This window comes from Capra hircus, chromosome 3 (genome assembly GCF_001704415.2).
Source record: "Capra hircus breed San Clemente chromosome 3, ASM170441v1, whole genome shotgun sequence".
Lineage (NCBI taxonomy): Eukaryota > Metazoa > Chordata > Mammalia > Artiodactyla > Bovidae > Capra > Capra hircus.
Window position 1 is genome coordinate 17,275,480 of NC_030810.1, and position 16,521 is coordinate 17,292,000.

At 53.4% G+C, this 16,521-nt stretch overlaps 1 protein-coding gene across 1 annotated transcript; it reads right to left on the minus strand.

Moving 5' to 3' along the window:
• Positions 6,511-12,340, minus strand: CLDN19 (claudin 19). The gene is made up of 5 exons (XM_018042677.1): positions 11,534-12,340; positions 10,087-10,251; positions 9,894-9,978; positions 7,947-8,099; positions 6,511-7,242 (listed from the first exon to the last, which is right to left on the minus strand). The coding sequence occupies exons 1-5, from the start codon at positions 11,754-11,756 to the stop codon at positions 7,194-7,196; spliced, it is 675 nt and encodes a 224-aa protein (XP_017898166.1). The 5' UTR covers positions 11,757-12,340; the 3' UTR covers positions 6,511-7,193.

The window sequence follows — 16,521 nt, forward strand, 5'->3', positions numbered from 1 at the left end:
AAGGTAGAAGCAGCAGAGGGTGGAAAAAGCCCCACAGGTAGCCCAGAGGCCAAAAATATTAGACACAGAATGTAAAGCAACTATGTTTACTGCTTCATTAGATTAAAGACACTTGAAAATTTTAGGACGTGTTATGGGCTGAATTGTGACTCTATCCAGCCCAAATTCATATATTTAAATCCTAACCCCCAGTACTTTCCAATGTGACTCTATTTGAACATAGAGTCTTTAAAGAGAGAAGGTTAAATGAGATCATGGACACTAGGCTTAATCCAACATAGCTGGTGTCCTTATGAAAAGAGATTAAGACATAGGCACAAGGAAGGACCAGGAAGGCACCAGAAGAGGACAGGCTTCTACAATCTAAAGACGGAGTGTTCAGAGATAAACTAACTGCCTACACCTACAGCTTGAACTTTCAGCCTGCAAGAATGTGGGGAAATAAATTTCTGTTGTCTAAGCCACCCAACATACGTTATTCTGTTATAGCAACCCAGGCAAACTAATACAGGAGGGAACCAGAAACTATAAATTGACAGCAGATTTTAAAAAATTAACCAGATGGAAATCTGAGACTATAAAAATACAATACACCAAAGAAATCAATAGACAGGTTCAGAAGCTACTTAAAAGCTGAAGATACAAAGGAAATTCCCTGGTGGTCTAGTGATTAGGACTCCATGCTTTCACTGTTGAGGGCCTGGGTTCAGTCCTGGTCAGAGAATGAAAATCCCACAAGCCATGCAGTGCAGTCAAAAAATAAGAATTAACTGAGAGATAGTTGAAGGAAATCATTTCTAATGAAATACAGAGAATAAACAATGTAGAAAATAGAGGAGAAAATACAGAGATAGAGAATATAGTAACAAATCAACCAGTCCGTAATTGTAGCCACAGAAAAAAGAAAATTGAAGAGATAATGACTAAGACTCAATCAGAAATGACTGGGGTGGGGAGAGGGGCAGACACCAAGAGTCAAGAATCCCAAAGAGGTTAAATAAAAAGAAATCCACATCTAAACACATCAGAAATGATACCACAATTTTTTTTTTAATGGCAAAAGAATATATTACAAAGAGCCAGGGAGAAAAAAAGATTACTTTCAGAGAAGTGACATTTAAGCTGATATTTCTCAACAGAAACAATGGGTGCCAGAAAATAGTAAAATGATAGTCTCAGAGTAGAAAAATATCTTCAGTGACCTGAAAGAAAATAATTGCCAACCTAGGATTCCATACACAGTGAGATATGAAGGTGGAAAAAAAAATAGACATTTCGAGGTAATGAAGAACACTCACAAGCAGCTGATGGGCATTAAAAGATAATGATCCTATCTGAAATATTAGGAGATAAAAAAGGAATGAAAAGCAAGGTAAGAAGTAAGTCCTAAGTCAAGGTTGCCTACCTCTGAGCTGGGGAGGAAGCAAAAGCTGCCTGACACTAGATAAAAATAGGAATCTCACTACTAAGACCCTGAATTGATACAAAACGGAAATCTGCTTCCTGATGGGAGGGCAGGAAACTCCCACTTGAGACCCGCTGTCATCACAAGGCAGGGGTCAGGTGCTCAGGTGCACAGGGCCCATCTATGACTAAGGCTGGAGCAGAACTGAGAAAAGCTCTGCCACCACCATGAGCCTTGTGTCATAAAGCGAGCAGTGGCAAGCTGTTTCTGGGGAAGGAACAAGAGCACGGAGAGGGATTTCCTTTGGTGCCAGCATGCAGGAAGTGGTGAATGCCAAGGCTCAGTAACACTAGAAAAACTCTGGAGTCCAAGTCTCAAACTAAGCACAAGGTATCAGCAGAAGTGAAGAATTGCTTAGATGTGCTCATCAAATGATGACACAGGGAAGGAAAACGCCCTGATCTTAAAGATACACCCGTAGAAGTTATACAGACCAACACGTGGGGAAGACAGACCACTGAAGAGCTGTGACAATATCCAGTATGGGACGGAAGTAGCTGCTGAAGATGGAAAAATGTAGCAGAAGAAACATTTGAAAAGAATAATGGCTGCAAATTTCCCAAAGGAAATGAAAGTTAATACATCACAGATCCAGGAAGCTCAGAAAACATGAAGCAAAACGAACACAAAGGAAAAAATACATCTAGGCACATCATAGTCAGATTTAAGAAAACCAAAGACAGAGAAAATATGACTAACAGCCAGACAGAAGCAAAGGAATGACAATATGGACAAGAGCAGACTTTTGATTTAAAAACTATGTAGGCTAGAAAACACTAGCAAACACTAGCATGACAGCCACGAAGTGCTGAAAAACGATGAGGGAGTCAACCTAGAATTCTATACTCAGCAAAAACGTCTTTCAAAAATGAAGGTGAAAGATTCTGTTTTCATCACAGATGAGTTCAAAGCTTCCATCTCTGTCTTGGGAGTCACCTACATTTGTCTTGTTTCATTACTGGTGGTATTAACTCTTATCCCTTGATTAAGATATGTCCACTGTGCTTATCATTGCAAAATTAAGTATTTTGTATTTCTTAGTTAATAAATTACATGTATTGTCATTTTACTGTAAAGCTTTTCCTTTTTCCCCACTTATTTAATCATTCATATCTCTAGGAACAAGTGGATTCTTATTTTTATTCACAGAGTTAAAATCCATTATAGTCACTATGTATTTTGATGATCAAATTGTTCCAGATGAAATCAGAGGGAACCCTTTAATCTGGCTTCTGAATCCTTTAGACACATTTCCATCCTTCCTTGAGCACATTCTTACTTTCTGGAAGAAGATGCTCCAAGCTAATTTTGTACTTTCCGTGAATCTCCCTGGGGTTCTGCGTGGTATTCAGAAATCAAGATATGAGCTTGCCCTTGGGGGTTATTGCTTCTTGGCCTGTCTAGGGGATGTAGAGACAGCCCTTGGTGCTCATGCGGGATTGGTTCCAGAGCCACGCCTGTCCACCCCCTCCCCTGCCAACCGCAGCCATACTAAAATCCCTGAATGCTCAAGTCTTTATGTAAAATACCACAGTACAGTGGGTTCTCCATGTTTCCAGTTCCTTGCCTGTGGTTACAGAAGGCTCTGTGTATGTATACAACTATCTATTTCTACGTTTATCTACATATATTAAAAGCTGTATGTTCATCCGCATACCTCCAACTCCAATCCAACACCTCAAGATTTATTCTAGTCCTCCCTCTTTCCAACTCTGTAAATCCATTCTCTGACTGGCTCCAATTACGTCGCGTGTTTATACTTACTTGGGCTTCCCAGGTGATTCAGTGGTAAAGAATCCTCCTGCAATGCAGGGGATGAGGGTTCGGTCCCTGGGTCAGGAATATCCCCTGGAGAAGGAAATGGCAACCCACTCCAGTACTCTTGCCTGGGAAATCCCATGGCCACAGGAGCTTGGCAGGCTACAGGCCATGGGGTCACAAGTCAGATACGAATGAGCGACTAAACAACAACAAATTTACTTATTTGTTCAATCCCCTTACATGTAACCAATCTGCAAACCCGCCAACCAAGGACTCTTCAGCTTTGTGGCAACTACATGGGCCACCAACACAGAGGGGGAGCGGCAGTGCTTCGGGTTCTTTTTAAAACATTTTTACTGAAGTACAGTTGATGTACAGTTGAAGTACAGTACCCTGGAGAAGGAACTAATAATACCCACTCCTGTATTCTGGCCTGGAAAATTCCATAGACTGTATAGTCAATGGGGTCGCAAAGAGTCGGACACGACTGAGCAACTTTCACTCACTCACAGTTGATTTACAACGTAATGGTAATTTCTACTGTTCTGCAAAGTGATCGTTTCCTCCGCATTTCTAGTTGTTTTTAACAAGACTACATAGTATCCAGAATAAAACTGCCTGCAATATTCTCATAAATTGAACTAAGTCTTAGTTTTATGTGCTCTCGGAGGAGAGATGGTCAGGAAGCCCTTCTTTGGGTATTGTCCATTCTTCATGTCCAGTTTTGCCTGGATCAGGGTTAGTTGTGTTCCCCACAATCTTCCCAACTTTAGACAAAATCTTAAATTGAACCACTTTCATTATATCCAGTTTTTCAATGGTAGTTCAGTTGAAATTCTCATCCAGAAAAGGAGAAGCAACACACAGCTCTCACTAGCCTACACCTGCCTTTCTGAAATGCTCCAGAATCACCCAGAGATCTGAAAATGCTGAATCTGTTTCTCCTAGTCTGGAGTGGAGCCTGAAATTCTGCACATCTCACAGGGTTTTGGGTGATGTGATGCTTGTGGCTGGAAGACTCTGCTTTGAATGACAAGAGTCTTCATCACCTTTATTCCAATGGAAAGTATATAAAATTACAAACCAGCAAAACTTAAAGATGTATTTTTAACCTTTTGATTTTTTTTTTCATTTTCAAATGCACAGAGTAGAACAGAGTGAACCCCTAAGTACCACTGGCATTTACCAATCTTATTTTATAAATTTTCCCTGCCTCTGACTTTTCTATTCCTTGAGTATTTTTAAAGAAAATCCAACCATTACATTGTTTCAGTGTGCATGTCTGACAGACAAGGCTTAAAAATGATAACCAGTGTCATTATCACATAAAATGAATAATATAGAACACAAAATTAACCATAATTCCTTGACATCATCTAATACTCAGTTCCTATCTATACTCTCAGATGCAGGCAATAGATGAGTGTCTGGTCAGATACTCCAGCACCTGGTTCACATCCCTTAGCTGAACATCTGTTACCATGGTGCTCCGGATTTCCTTCGAGGCTGAGGGCACAGACATATCCCTCCCCAAACCATCTTTTATGGCCTGCCAATTTCATTCTTAGCTTTTCTGATGGCTCAGATGGTCAAGAATCTGCCTGCAATGCAGGAGACCTGGGTTTGATCCCTAAGTCAGGAAGATCCCCTGGAAAAGGGAATGGCAACCCACTCCAGTAATTCTTGGCTGGAGAATTCCATGGACAGAAGAGCCTGGAGGGCTTCAGTCCATGGGCTTGTAAAGAGTCGGATACAACTGAGCAACTAACACTTAAATTTCATCCTTGAAAGAACTCTGCTAGTAAAATAAAACAGCGCAACCTACCTGGGTCTCCTGTCAGTCCTCTAGCCTTGCAGCTGGGATAGGAAACAGGAGACCTGGACAGTTGACCCTGTCACAGGTTGGCAGACAAGGTGACTGTGATGTAAACATTTGAAAAAGAGGCCTGGGGGGATCAGGCTTCCCAAACTCTTCTAGCTACAAACTCTGAACTCTTCCCAGGCATCCTCCCACTGCCAGGACCCACTAGGTGGTGAACGGTCGTCTGACTCTCCACCTGTCCAGTCTTCAGCTATGGGCACAAAAGACTTCCCTTCACAAAGGATCACACGGAATTTTGCTCCTGCCCGGCTGTAGGGCCACCCGCTGGGCTGGTGCTTGTCTCCCTCACGGCCCATCGCTGAAGCAGCCAGCACACTCTATCCCAACACTTTCCTACCAAGTCCCAAGCCTCTGGTGGTCCCTGAACCACAAGAGACAACACATGGCTGTGTGTGACAGAAGTCAAACTCAAAACCGTTTCAGTGGAAAGGGGTTTATTTATTTACCGGGCGGGTGTGGTGTTCTCACGGAACAGCCCGGTCTCAGGAAAGGCAGAGGGAGCGGGGCTTCCTTTCTGCCTTTCGAGACTGCCTCAGAGGGGCAAGAAATGTGGCTGTCACAGCCCCGAGCTTCACAGAAGCTCTGAGGCCTCACAGAAGTGCCCTCAGTGTGCTGACCTTGGTGCCCGGGTCCACCGCATGGCCACCTCAAGTCCATTAGGTTGGGATGCCTGGAGGCGGCGGGGAGGGCTGGACATCAGCTCCCCAGGTGACTCGAATGTACGAGCAGAGCCAGGAACCCCTACGTTACAGTGTCAGGCCCCCAGAGAGACCCTGCCGTAGCTCTTGTTCACCTCACCTCGTTCGAGAGGCAGGGCTCTGGTGAACCCATTTAGGCGCAGCCACCCACCCCTTCTAGCCCCTCGGGCTCCCCCATGTACGCGCAGCTGCTGCCAGGCCAGGCCGCCCGTGGACGATCCCCCCGCAGCTCTGCCGTCTGCTTCTCCCCTCCCTTCTCCTGGAGCCGGACGGTCATCTCGTCTTACTTCACCTCTCAGAGGCATGTCGGGGGTGACGGTTGAGCTGCGTCCTTGGGATCTTGACTGGGTAGGAGATGTCGCTGGACGGGTGGTGGAGGAAGCCAGAAGAGAACTGGCTGAGGAGGGCAGGGGAAGGCAAGGGACAGTTCTTCCCGAGAGCTGTAGTCAGCTCCTTCTGGTTGGGAGAGACAGAGGGCAGAGGCCAGAGAGAGACTCAGGGTCCCGGGAGGACGTCTGGGGTGGGCAACACCTGAGCATGAGGGCAGGGGCTCATTTTCCCTACATTGCTTTGAGGACGTCTCTTGCTTCTATTGGAAAAGGAAATGGCAACCCACTCCAGTATTCTTGTCTGAAAAATCCTATGACAGAGGAGCCTGGCGGCCTACAGTCCAAAGGGTAGCAAAGAGTGGGACACGATTGAGTGACTAAGCCGGCGCACACACTTGCTTCTGTACTAAGGAGGTGATAACTGTACTTCAAGATCCAAAGCCCTCCCAGCTCTGCCCGCAGCCCTGTGTGAGGCCACAGCTCCAGCCACTGTCTCAAGCAGCCTCAGGCTACCCCTCCCTACTCTGGTTCCAGGGCAGGAACGGTGGGGTCTCAACAGACTGGAGAGGAAGAGGACAGTGGCTGTGGGAGAGGTGGCAGCCCTGGGCTGGGAGCAGAGCTTCCGCCACTCCTGCAAGGCCCTAACGTCCTTCCCTCAGGCACTTCTCCCGGCAGCCAACGCCTCCTCGGTGTGCTCTCACCCGGCTCTGACCCCCAGCACCAAGTGAGAGGGCCTCCCTGGGATCACCCCCTTTCCCAGGAGGGCTCCAGGACAGCCAGAGCAGCAGCGCTGCGTCTCTGACCAAGGAGGTGCTGGTGCCAGCCCAAGGACGGTCAGGGAGGATCCTGACCAGCTTGCATGTGCTGTGTAACCCTTACTGGACCTGTCTCCCTGTCTTTGTGCCCAAGGAGCCCAGGGTCCAGCTCTGCCATTCCAGAGACGGATCAAATGACACCACACTCGGAGCTGGATGTTCACTTTTCTTTCCAAAAAAAAATATCAAGCACATAGTCTAGGTGTGGCAAGGCGGGGCAGAGCCAGGCTGGGAACCTGGACATTACACACCCAGGGGGCCCTTGGTGGAGGCGGACAATTTAACAACTGGTCTGAAAGTCAAAAGAGAGGAGAGCTAGTTAGTGGGGTGAGCAGAGGGCAGTGGGGATGGGGCAGGGGCTGTGGGGTTCAGGCCCAGACCCAGGGACTGGCAAGTACAATTCACAGCAGCCCTGCGGCAGGAGCCCATTTCTGGGGCAGGGGTGACATGGCCTGGCTCAGCATCTGTGCGAGTGTCCACGCAGCTCCAGGCATACTGGAAGACCTGAATTCAGAGGCAGCAGGGCCACGCCTCCTGGTCTCTCTGAACCTACTTCCTTGTGTGTGTAATCGGGGACAAGTGTCATCCCAGCGCTACTTCCTTCCTGGGGTTGTGAGAAGCCCCGTGGGCCAGGGGGACAATGGGCTCTGGCCACCCCCAGGGCGTCTTTATTGCTGCGTCCTCCAGGCCCAGCACAGAGTAGTCACTCCCTCAACCGGTGGATGAGTAAATAAGCGGCCATGAAAGGAACTGCAGCTGGCTGGGGTGTGGACAGGTCCCTGCTTGTCCCTGGCCCTGGCCCTGGCCCCAGCGGCACAGGAGGGCTGAGGCCTGCCTCCCTGCTCTCTCTGAATGTCTGGGTCTGACTCTCAGAACCCAGACTGGGTGCCTAGGTTGGGGACAAGCTGCTCAGAGCCCTAACCGACCTGGGGGACCCCCTGAGCCCCACCCAGGGTGCTGCACGGGCCGGCGGGTGCTGGGCAGGCTCAGACGTACTCTCGGGCAGCCGTGGAGGGGCCTGGCCGGTAGGGCTGTGGGCTGTTGTTGGCTCGTTCAGGCTCCGGACACGTGCAGCAGAGGAAAGAGCCGCCCAGCAGGGCCAGGCCGGCGGCTGCCCAGCCCACAAACAGGGCCGGGCCGAACTCATACCTGCGAGGGGTGGAGGACACCATCAGGTGTGACTGTGCCGACCCCCGCCCTGCCCCGACCTTCCCCGGGGGACTCTCAGCCTCCACCTGGCAGAGTGGAGGGTGGGCAGGGCATGGGGAGCAGAGGCTGGGGCCTCACAAGCCTCCTCGGGCTCTCTGGGGAAGTTGGGATGAACACACATCCTTTCTTCAGCCCCTGTCCCAGCACATCAACACCACTGACCCAGAGTGACCCAGGTCCAGGCTGTTCTGCTCCGTGCAACCTCAGGCCTCTTTCCTCCTCTGGCCAGTGCAAGGGCGTGTGTGTTGTGGGGCGGGGGGGTACCCGCCAGGCCATCAGGGAGGGGAGGAACGGGGCAGTCCAGCCACCCCTCTTGGTCATGGTCTGGCCCACGGAACTCGCACTGAGCTCCCACTGCCCTCTGGAGAAGGCCAGGCTCCCCCGCCTGCTCCATCTGGCACTCCAGCCTCTCCACCCCTAGGCTAGGTGGGACGCGTCCCCTCTGCAGCACCCAGGTCTCCCCACCTTTGGTTCTGAGGCGCCCCCTGCTGGAGGGTCCCGCTACCTGCATCCCCTCTGCCTCCAGGACCCAGTGCAGATGCCACCTCCTCCGGCAGCTTTCCCTGACCCCTCTTTGCTCGCCACCTGGCACTGACTCTCACATGGTGGCTGATCAGTTTCTTGCTTGTCTGGCTCCCCAGGGAGCACCTTGAGGGCAGACAGCACCAGATTTGTCCATGTCCCCAGGGCCCAGCACAGGGCCTGCAATTCGGGCAACCTTGAGGAGTGCTGAAGGGACAGGCTGAGTGTCAGCCTGGCATCTCTGAGCTGCGCTACCTCTTGCTTGGCAGGTTTTGGTGGTTACAGCTGCCAGCCTCGGGGAATGAACCTCACTCCTGAAGTCTCCTTTTCCTCCCTTCTCCATATTGCTGCCTCCTCCAGGGAGCCTTCCAGACTGCAATGACCCAACCATCTCTCCTCACCCTCCACCCCAGGTCTTAAGGTCTGTTGGGATATCTGGGGTTGAGACTGTCCCATTCTCTGCTCCTGGCAGAGCTGAGAGGTAAGGGGAGGGGCCAGCCCCTTCATAGAGCCCCTTATTTGGCCCCACACCTTGACTTTACAAGTCCTGACCATTTTAGCCTCTAAATATCTCTGCCCCTTCAGCCCTAAGCCCTCTGCTCCAGACCTCTGCAACAGAACCTTACTGGCCTTGCCCATTCCTCATCATTCTCACACCACAGCCAGAGGGAGTATCCTGCCTTCCATCCCAAGAAGGGGAAAAGAAAGCTTCCCACGGCTGCAGGGGCCTCTGCCATCTGCCCATAAGACTTTTCCAACCTCAACTCTTTGGCTCAAAGTCATTGTGCCTTCTAGAGAAATAACAACCCAGGCACTGTGCTAGGCCCCTCCTTACCTGCACCGTCTCACAGAACCCTCCTAACCACACTGAGCTGTGTCCCTGGTCCTAGCTGCATGTTCCAGGGCAGGAAATCAGGCACGGAAAGATTAAGGAACTTGCCAGTCAGACAGACAGCCTGTGTGGAGCTGGGATTTAAATCAAGAGCCAGAGTGTTACCCCTTGGGGTGGCTTCCATAGGCCTCCCACCCCGTTGGAGGGCCCAGCCACATGCTGTCTGCTCCCCATGCCAAAGAACTTCTCAGTGACAGCTCCTGGGGCCTGTCCCTTGTTTCCCCTCCAGTCGCCCTGCTGGATGAAGGCCAGTGACCTCAGAGAAGGTGGAGCGAGAGGCCCAGCCTGTCCCCTGGCTCAAGCCATGCCCTGGCACTCACCTGGCATTGACAGGTGTGCTGGGGTTGAAGAACTCTTGGGTCACCAGGGTGGCATACCATGAGACAGCCGTCAATGTGCAGAGGCCTAAGGACAGGGGAGGGAGGTCTCAGCTCTGCTCTGGCCCCCAGATGACCACCCAGCTTGGGGCTACTTGCAACGGTCAAGATGGTGGGGGAGGAGCTGGGCACTTACCCGCCAGGAGGAAGAGGGCACCCCCGGCGATGGCGACACGGCCCTTGGCGACGGGGTTGCTGTCTCCGACCCGGGTGCACTTCATGCCGACGACACTGAGGACCATGCCCACGAAGCCCAGGAGCACAGCCACCACCATTAGGGCTCGTGCTGACTGGATGTGACCTGGGGGGAGCGGGAGGGACTGAGCGGGGGTGGGAGAAGTAGGCGGGTGGGAGGAGCCCAAGATGGGGGGCCTGGAGCTGAAGCTGGAGGTGCTACTTGCGGCAGCTGTGAGGGGATGGGGAGGGTGTGAGAGCAGGGTGCGGAGCTGAGCCACACCAATGAACTCCACCACTCACTCTTGCTTGCGGGGTCCTTTGGATAGTGTGTGGTGACGGGGGGCATGAGTTCTCCCATCTGCTGCTTTCTGGCCAGGCGACTCCCTTTGGGGCCTGGCACAGCCCTCGCAGGCAGTGAGGTTGGGAGGCAGCTTCTCCTGGGGCCTTTCAGATCCGGCAGAAGGAGGAGCTGAGGGATCTGACTCTGGTCACATTTCCCTATGCCCCTTGAGTCACCCATGGTAGCTGGATGCCTGCTGCTGGGGTCAGTCCCGGGCCCAGGGGCAGCTCAGGGGATCTGGGTCCCTGATGGAGGCCAGATGACCTGTCTGGTCTGCAGTGGCAGGGGCCATGTGACAGTCGCCTGGCTCAGGCCTGTGGGGCCCTGGGCAGAGGGCGGTGGGTGGGCTCCCAGCCAGGGTAGAGCTAAAGTGGTGTCTGTTTACGAGCCAACTTGTCAGACGCAGCCCCACACCTCAGGAGGAGGAGAACTACCTGCCTACTAAAGTGCCTGTGTGTGGACGTGCATGTACATGCATATGTTCGTGTGTGTTAGTCAGGCCTGATTCTTTGAGACCCCACGGACTGCAGCATGCCAGGCTTCCCTGTCCCTCACCATCTCCTGGAGTTTGCTCAAGTTCATGTCCATTGAATCGGTGTGTGTGTGTGTGCGTGTGTGTGTGTGTGTGTAGGTGCACCCAAGTGCCCACATACTTGCCTACGTGGCAGGACTGACAAGAAGATATGTGCACACAGTGTGTCTGCACAGAGTGCGGAGAGAAACAGAGGGAAGGGTCTTGACTGAGCCCCTCTGAGTGCTGGCAGTCATCTCCTCTGACCCTCCCAGAGCCCTGCCAGAGTCCTAGTCCTCCCCTTTCCAGATGAGGACAGAGAGGGTCAGTGACTCCTTCAAGGTTACAGCGGCAGAGCTGGCACGTGGACCCACAGTTGCCAGAACCTAGAGCCCCTGTTCCTGGACAGGGGACAGGCTGACCTGGTTCTTCACGAGTGCACAGGGGCAGGGGCTGGCGAGTGCAGCCCAGGGCAGACGGCAGACTGTGGGAAAGCCTGCTCTGGGCCCCCCACCCCCACTTCCCACCTCCCATCCCAGCGGGCATGAGGCCTACCTTCCAGGGCAAGCAGCGAGTCATAAAGCTTGCACTGCACCTGACCTGTGCTCTGGGAGGCGCAGGACATCCAGAGCCCTTCGTAGAGGCCCACGGCGGTGATGATAGCGTCGCCGGCGTAGGAGGACTGCTTCCACTGCGGCAGGGCTGTGCTGGCGATGATGCCCACCCAGCCACCCATAGCCAGGAAGTAGCCCAGGAGCTGAAGGCCGGAGTTGGCCATGGCCAAGGGAGGCGACTGGGGGTTCCAGGGCTCAGGGCTGGGCCAGGATCCCTGGGGGGGCCGAGGTCATGGCCAGGTAACAGGAGCAGCGGGGTGGGGGTAGGGAGCAGCAAGTGGTCAGAGGCTGAAGAGGAGAGACGGCAGCCCTGCAGTGGCAGCAGCAAAGGCAGCGGATCCAGGCTCTAGAATGCAGGGGGAGGCCCGGGCTGGAAAGGCCAGGGGCCCGCCCACAGTAGCCGCCTAAGCCAGGGCAAGGTCCCCAGCAAAGCTCCTCCTGCTCAGCCCCTTGGGGGTGGGGGGTGGGGTGGGGCGTGGCCAAGGTGGGTTCCCCTCTCCAGGGACAGAGAAAGGAGGGGCTGGGAGGAGTGACCTGGGCTGGCTCTCAGGGCCTTTCCCCCAGGGGAACCCCTTTAGAAGCTGATACAAGTGCCCTAAATTTCTCATTCCTACCCCAAGCATCAGCCCTGAGATGATGGACGTTGCCATCGCACAGTTGATCTGACCCTTGGGGTTTTCTGTCCCCTGCCTGTAGGACGGAAAGAGAATGGAATTCCAATTTGCAAGAGGTAAGACTAGAGTTAGACATCAAGGAGAACTTTTCGGAGCGGGTTCTGAGGTCAGCTATGGAGAGATTGGGCTGGGGAGGGGGTGTTGGAGAGAGAGGTTCTGGGTCCCTGGGACCATGTGTATCAAAACAGGGGAGGGCCAGACTCACTCAAACAGGGGTCTGTTTGAGATCTGAGGTGGGGGGCTGAAGAGAGACCCATGAAGGCTGGGACAGAGCTGGCCGCCAGCCAGCCAGGAGCCTGGCAGGGAGGTGGGAGATATCACCAACCTTTGGCATCAGCCTGAAGGAGGGCAGACTGCTCAGGCTGCTAATCTCTTTGCTGGCTGGCTTAACACTCCTGCTGGGGCCTGAGGCACCAGGCCCTGGCCCCCAGCTCCAGAACAGCCTGGTGGGGAGCAGTGGCCTCTGCACATTCCTGGGGTTCAGGCTGCCCCCTCCGAGAGGCCCCCCTGCCCTCCTCTCTCCAGTCCCAGCTCAGGTCTCTGGAGCAAGGGAATGTTTAACTCTCGTCGACCTCATTAGCAATCCCCTCACGTTCAGTTCGGCTCGCCAGGCGTGGGTGCCGGGGAATGTCACAATCCTGTTCCCGCTCCCGCCGACCCCCCCACCAACCCGCCCCCGCATCCCCTCCTACCCAAGCCTCCCACTAGCCTCGCCTTTCCCCTTGCTGCGCTGGGGGAAGGCAGGGTCCTGCCGCCGACCCTGGGCTCCAGGCACCCTCCACCCAGAACCCCTCCGCAGGGGCAGCCCCGCCCGCTCCCTCGCATTCTTCACGTGGCTATGCAAACGAGAGGGTGCCAGGCGCTGGGGACAATGCTGCCCTGTGAGGCCGCCGGGCGTGGGCCCTGGTATGGCCCGCGGCCCCGCGGCTGCCAGCTGGGGGCGGGGCCTGCCCTCAAGGGGGCGGTGGGCGCTGCTGGGCCTGTGGTTCCTGATACTGCTCCCTCCACCCCCTCACCGCCCACCGCCGTCCTCCAAGCTGGAAAGTCCCAAGCCACGTGGATCTGGCCGTCCTGGGGCCGGCGAGTCCCCCAAAGCTAGCCGGGCCTAGAGCCATGGTACAGTCAGTCCCTAATTCCGATCCCTCCACCACGGCGAGAGACTGACGTCGAGGGGCAGGGGACTGCCGGCGCCCAGGGTGGAGACTCCGGGCAAGGGTTTCTAGGCCTTATTCCTCTAATAGTAGACAGCCCCTCACGGTGGGCGCCCCTTCACGGATAAGGAACCTAGACTGAAGGAGGTGACCTACCCCAAGCTAGGAAGCTGGGGTCAGGATGCTTTCCTATCAGATCTGTCTAGTCCACACCCCACCTTTCTTGCAGCACCAGGAGGAACAGGCCTGAGCTGGCTGGCTGTGGAGGCTGTGTCCTCACCTCTAAATCATGGAATTAGATTCATGGAATCTAATTAGCTTCATGGAATCACCCAGAGAGCTGCCCAGTGTTTGAGAGAGTATGGGTTATCTGCATGGGGCTGCCACTCAGCAGTTATTCCCAAAGGACTGACTGCCCTCTCCTGGCTGGGCTGGGCTTCTCCCAGCCTTTGTTGTTGCTAAGCCATGTCCAGCTCTTTGTGACCCTATGGATTGTAGTCCTCCAAGGTTCTCTGTCCATGGGATTTTCCAGGCAGGAATACTGGAGTGGGTTGACATTTCCTCCTCTGGGGAATCTTCCAGACCCAGGGATGGAACCTGTGTCTACTGTGTCTGCTGCAAGGCAGGTGGATTCTTCATGGCTGGGCCGCCAGGGAAGCCCTCTCCCAGCCTTATGCAGGGCTTCCTCTGTAAGGAGGATCCAGGGGTCATTCTGGTCCCGAGTAGCGCCTGAGTCAGGTCTCTGAGCCTTAGGATCCTAAAGGCCACACAGTCTGGGAGACCAGGGACTACAAGGCCCTCCACTGACAAATGAAAAGCTGAGAATCAGAGACAGGAAGCGAGATGCTTAGAGTCACCCAGCTGCCCCCAGGACCTGCTCGCTCCTCCTGGCTGGGGCCCCCACCCTGAGCCCTCCCCACACTGGACCAGACCCACTTTATGACCCAGAATGATGCTCACATCTCCCTTGGAAACTCTTATCCCTTCTGTTACTTGTGGTCTTGAGTCTGTTCTACCAAAACATTCTCTCCTACCCCAAAGGCCTTCTCTTACCCATGTCCCAAATCCCTTCGAAATCCGGATCCTGCTTCTGGAGTTGAGTTCCCTAACCAGGCGCAGCTTCTCCACCCAGGGCTTCTGCCACCCCCATCGCCTCCTGCAGTCCAGCAACTCCCAGGCATGTGGGGAGAGCAACAAGGCTCAGGAACCCACCCCAGCCTCCATTAAGAGCTAACTAAAAACTTCCCTGGGGTATCACACTTCACTGTTTAAAAAGTGCTTTCACTTACATTACAAGAAACTTAGGGGTACTAGCTTCATCTCTGCCACTGAAAAGCCGTGTGATGCTAGGCAAGTCCCTTAGCCTCTCTGGTCCTGGTTCCCCAACTGAAGAACAGAGACAATAGCATTCATCTGTTTGGGTCAAGAGGGAGTTTAGAGGGATCAAAACGGGTGAGAAGTGCTTTTGGAAAACATAATACGCCTGAAGAATTGTGGCTAATGAATGCTCTGTTCCCCCTGGGCGATCTGCCCCTTGTGCCCTCTCACCCTGGGTGCAGCTTGGCAGCCTTCTCACCCTGTGTGGCTGAAGACCCACTACCCCTTCCTGCCTGGCAGTGTCTGGCGGGGCGGGTGCTTAGTAGGTAGATCTGTGCTGACCACTGACTGATGGGTGTGGAGATGACATTTCTGCCTCCCTCCCAGTGGAACAGAGGAGCACCTCCCCCCGTCCTTTCCCCCTGCCAGTTAAGAGGGTCTGACTCAGTTGGTTGCCGTCCAGCACATTCTCTGCAGCCACCATCTGAAACGCTGGCGGCTCAGGTGGTGGTGCTGGCCAAACACCCCCCAGCTTGGAGTCTGACTTTCCCGTGGAATCCCAGGCTCAAAATGGAGAGGACTTGCCCTAGGCACATAGCTAGAAAGCAGTGCAGCTAACAGCATGGCCACCCCAATGTGACCCAGCAGGGTGGCCACCCCAGTGTTTTGCCCGCTCCAGCAGGGTCAGGTGCTCTGGTCTGGATCTGTCATGTTCTTTGAGTATTTCCTTTCACAGCACTTGGCTCATCGTTCCATTGCCTCCCTCCCAAGGACTAAGAGATCTGCTGGCCCTACCACGAGCCTCATTTCTGTGTCCCACGACTAACTCAGGGCAAATAGATGGGGGAAAAGTGGAAACAGTGACAGACTTTATTTTCTTGGGCTCCAAAATCACTGTGGACAGTAACTGCAGCCACAAAATTAAAAAGATGTTTTCTCCTTGAAAGAAAAGCTATGACAAACCTAGGCAGTGTATTAAAAAGCAGAGACACTTTGCCGACAAAGGTCCATCTAGTCAAAGCTATAGCTTTTCCAGTAGTCATGTATGGATGTGAGAGTTAGACTATGAAGAAAGCTGAGCACTGAAGAACTGATGCTTTTAAACTGAGGTGCTGGGGGAAGACTCCTGAGAGTCTTGGACTGCAAGGAGATCAAACCAGTCAATCCTAAAGGAAATTAACCCTGAATATTCATTGGAAGAACTGATATTGAAGCTCCAACGCTTTGGCCACCTGATGCGAAGAACTGACTCACTGAAAAGACCCTGATTCTGGGAAAGACCGAAGGCAGGAGGAGAAGGGGGTGACAGAGGATGAGATGGTTGGATGGCATCGCTGACTCAATGAACATGAGTTTGAGCAAGCTCCAGGAAATAGTGAAGGACAAGGGGAGCCTGGCGTGCTGCAGTCCATGGAGTTGCAAAGAGTCAGACATGACTTAGCGACTGAACAACAACTAAACCAGGGTGAGGGTGTCTGGCAGTGCCCTCTTCTCCTCCCCAAACAGTCCTGAACACTGGCTCTCTTTGGCACCCCTGCTGAGAGCTCTGCCAGTTGCCCTGAGTGCTGAGACAGACGTCTTCCACGTCCACATCCTCCCCGAGTTTGCTGAGTTGCCTCCGTCCCCTCTCATGCTCCTGTGGCTGCTCTCTCTTCATTTCAAGCAGCCTTCCCCAGTGCTGACCCGCTTGTGTGCATGAGTTACACACACAGGCCAAGCAGTCTTGGCTTGGACCGTGCCGTCACCTCCTGCTGCTGGGAGGACTCACCCACCATAACCATATGCAC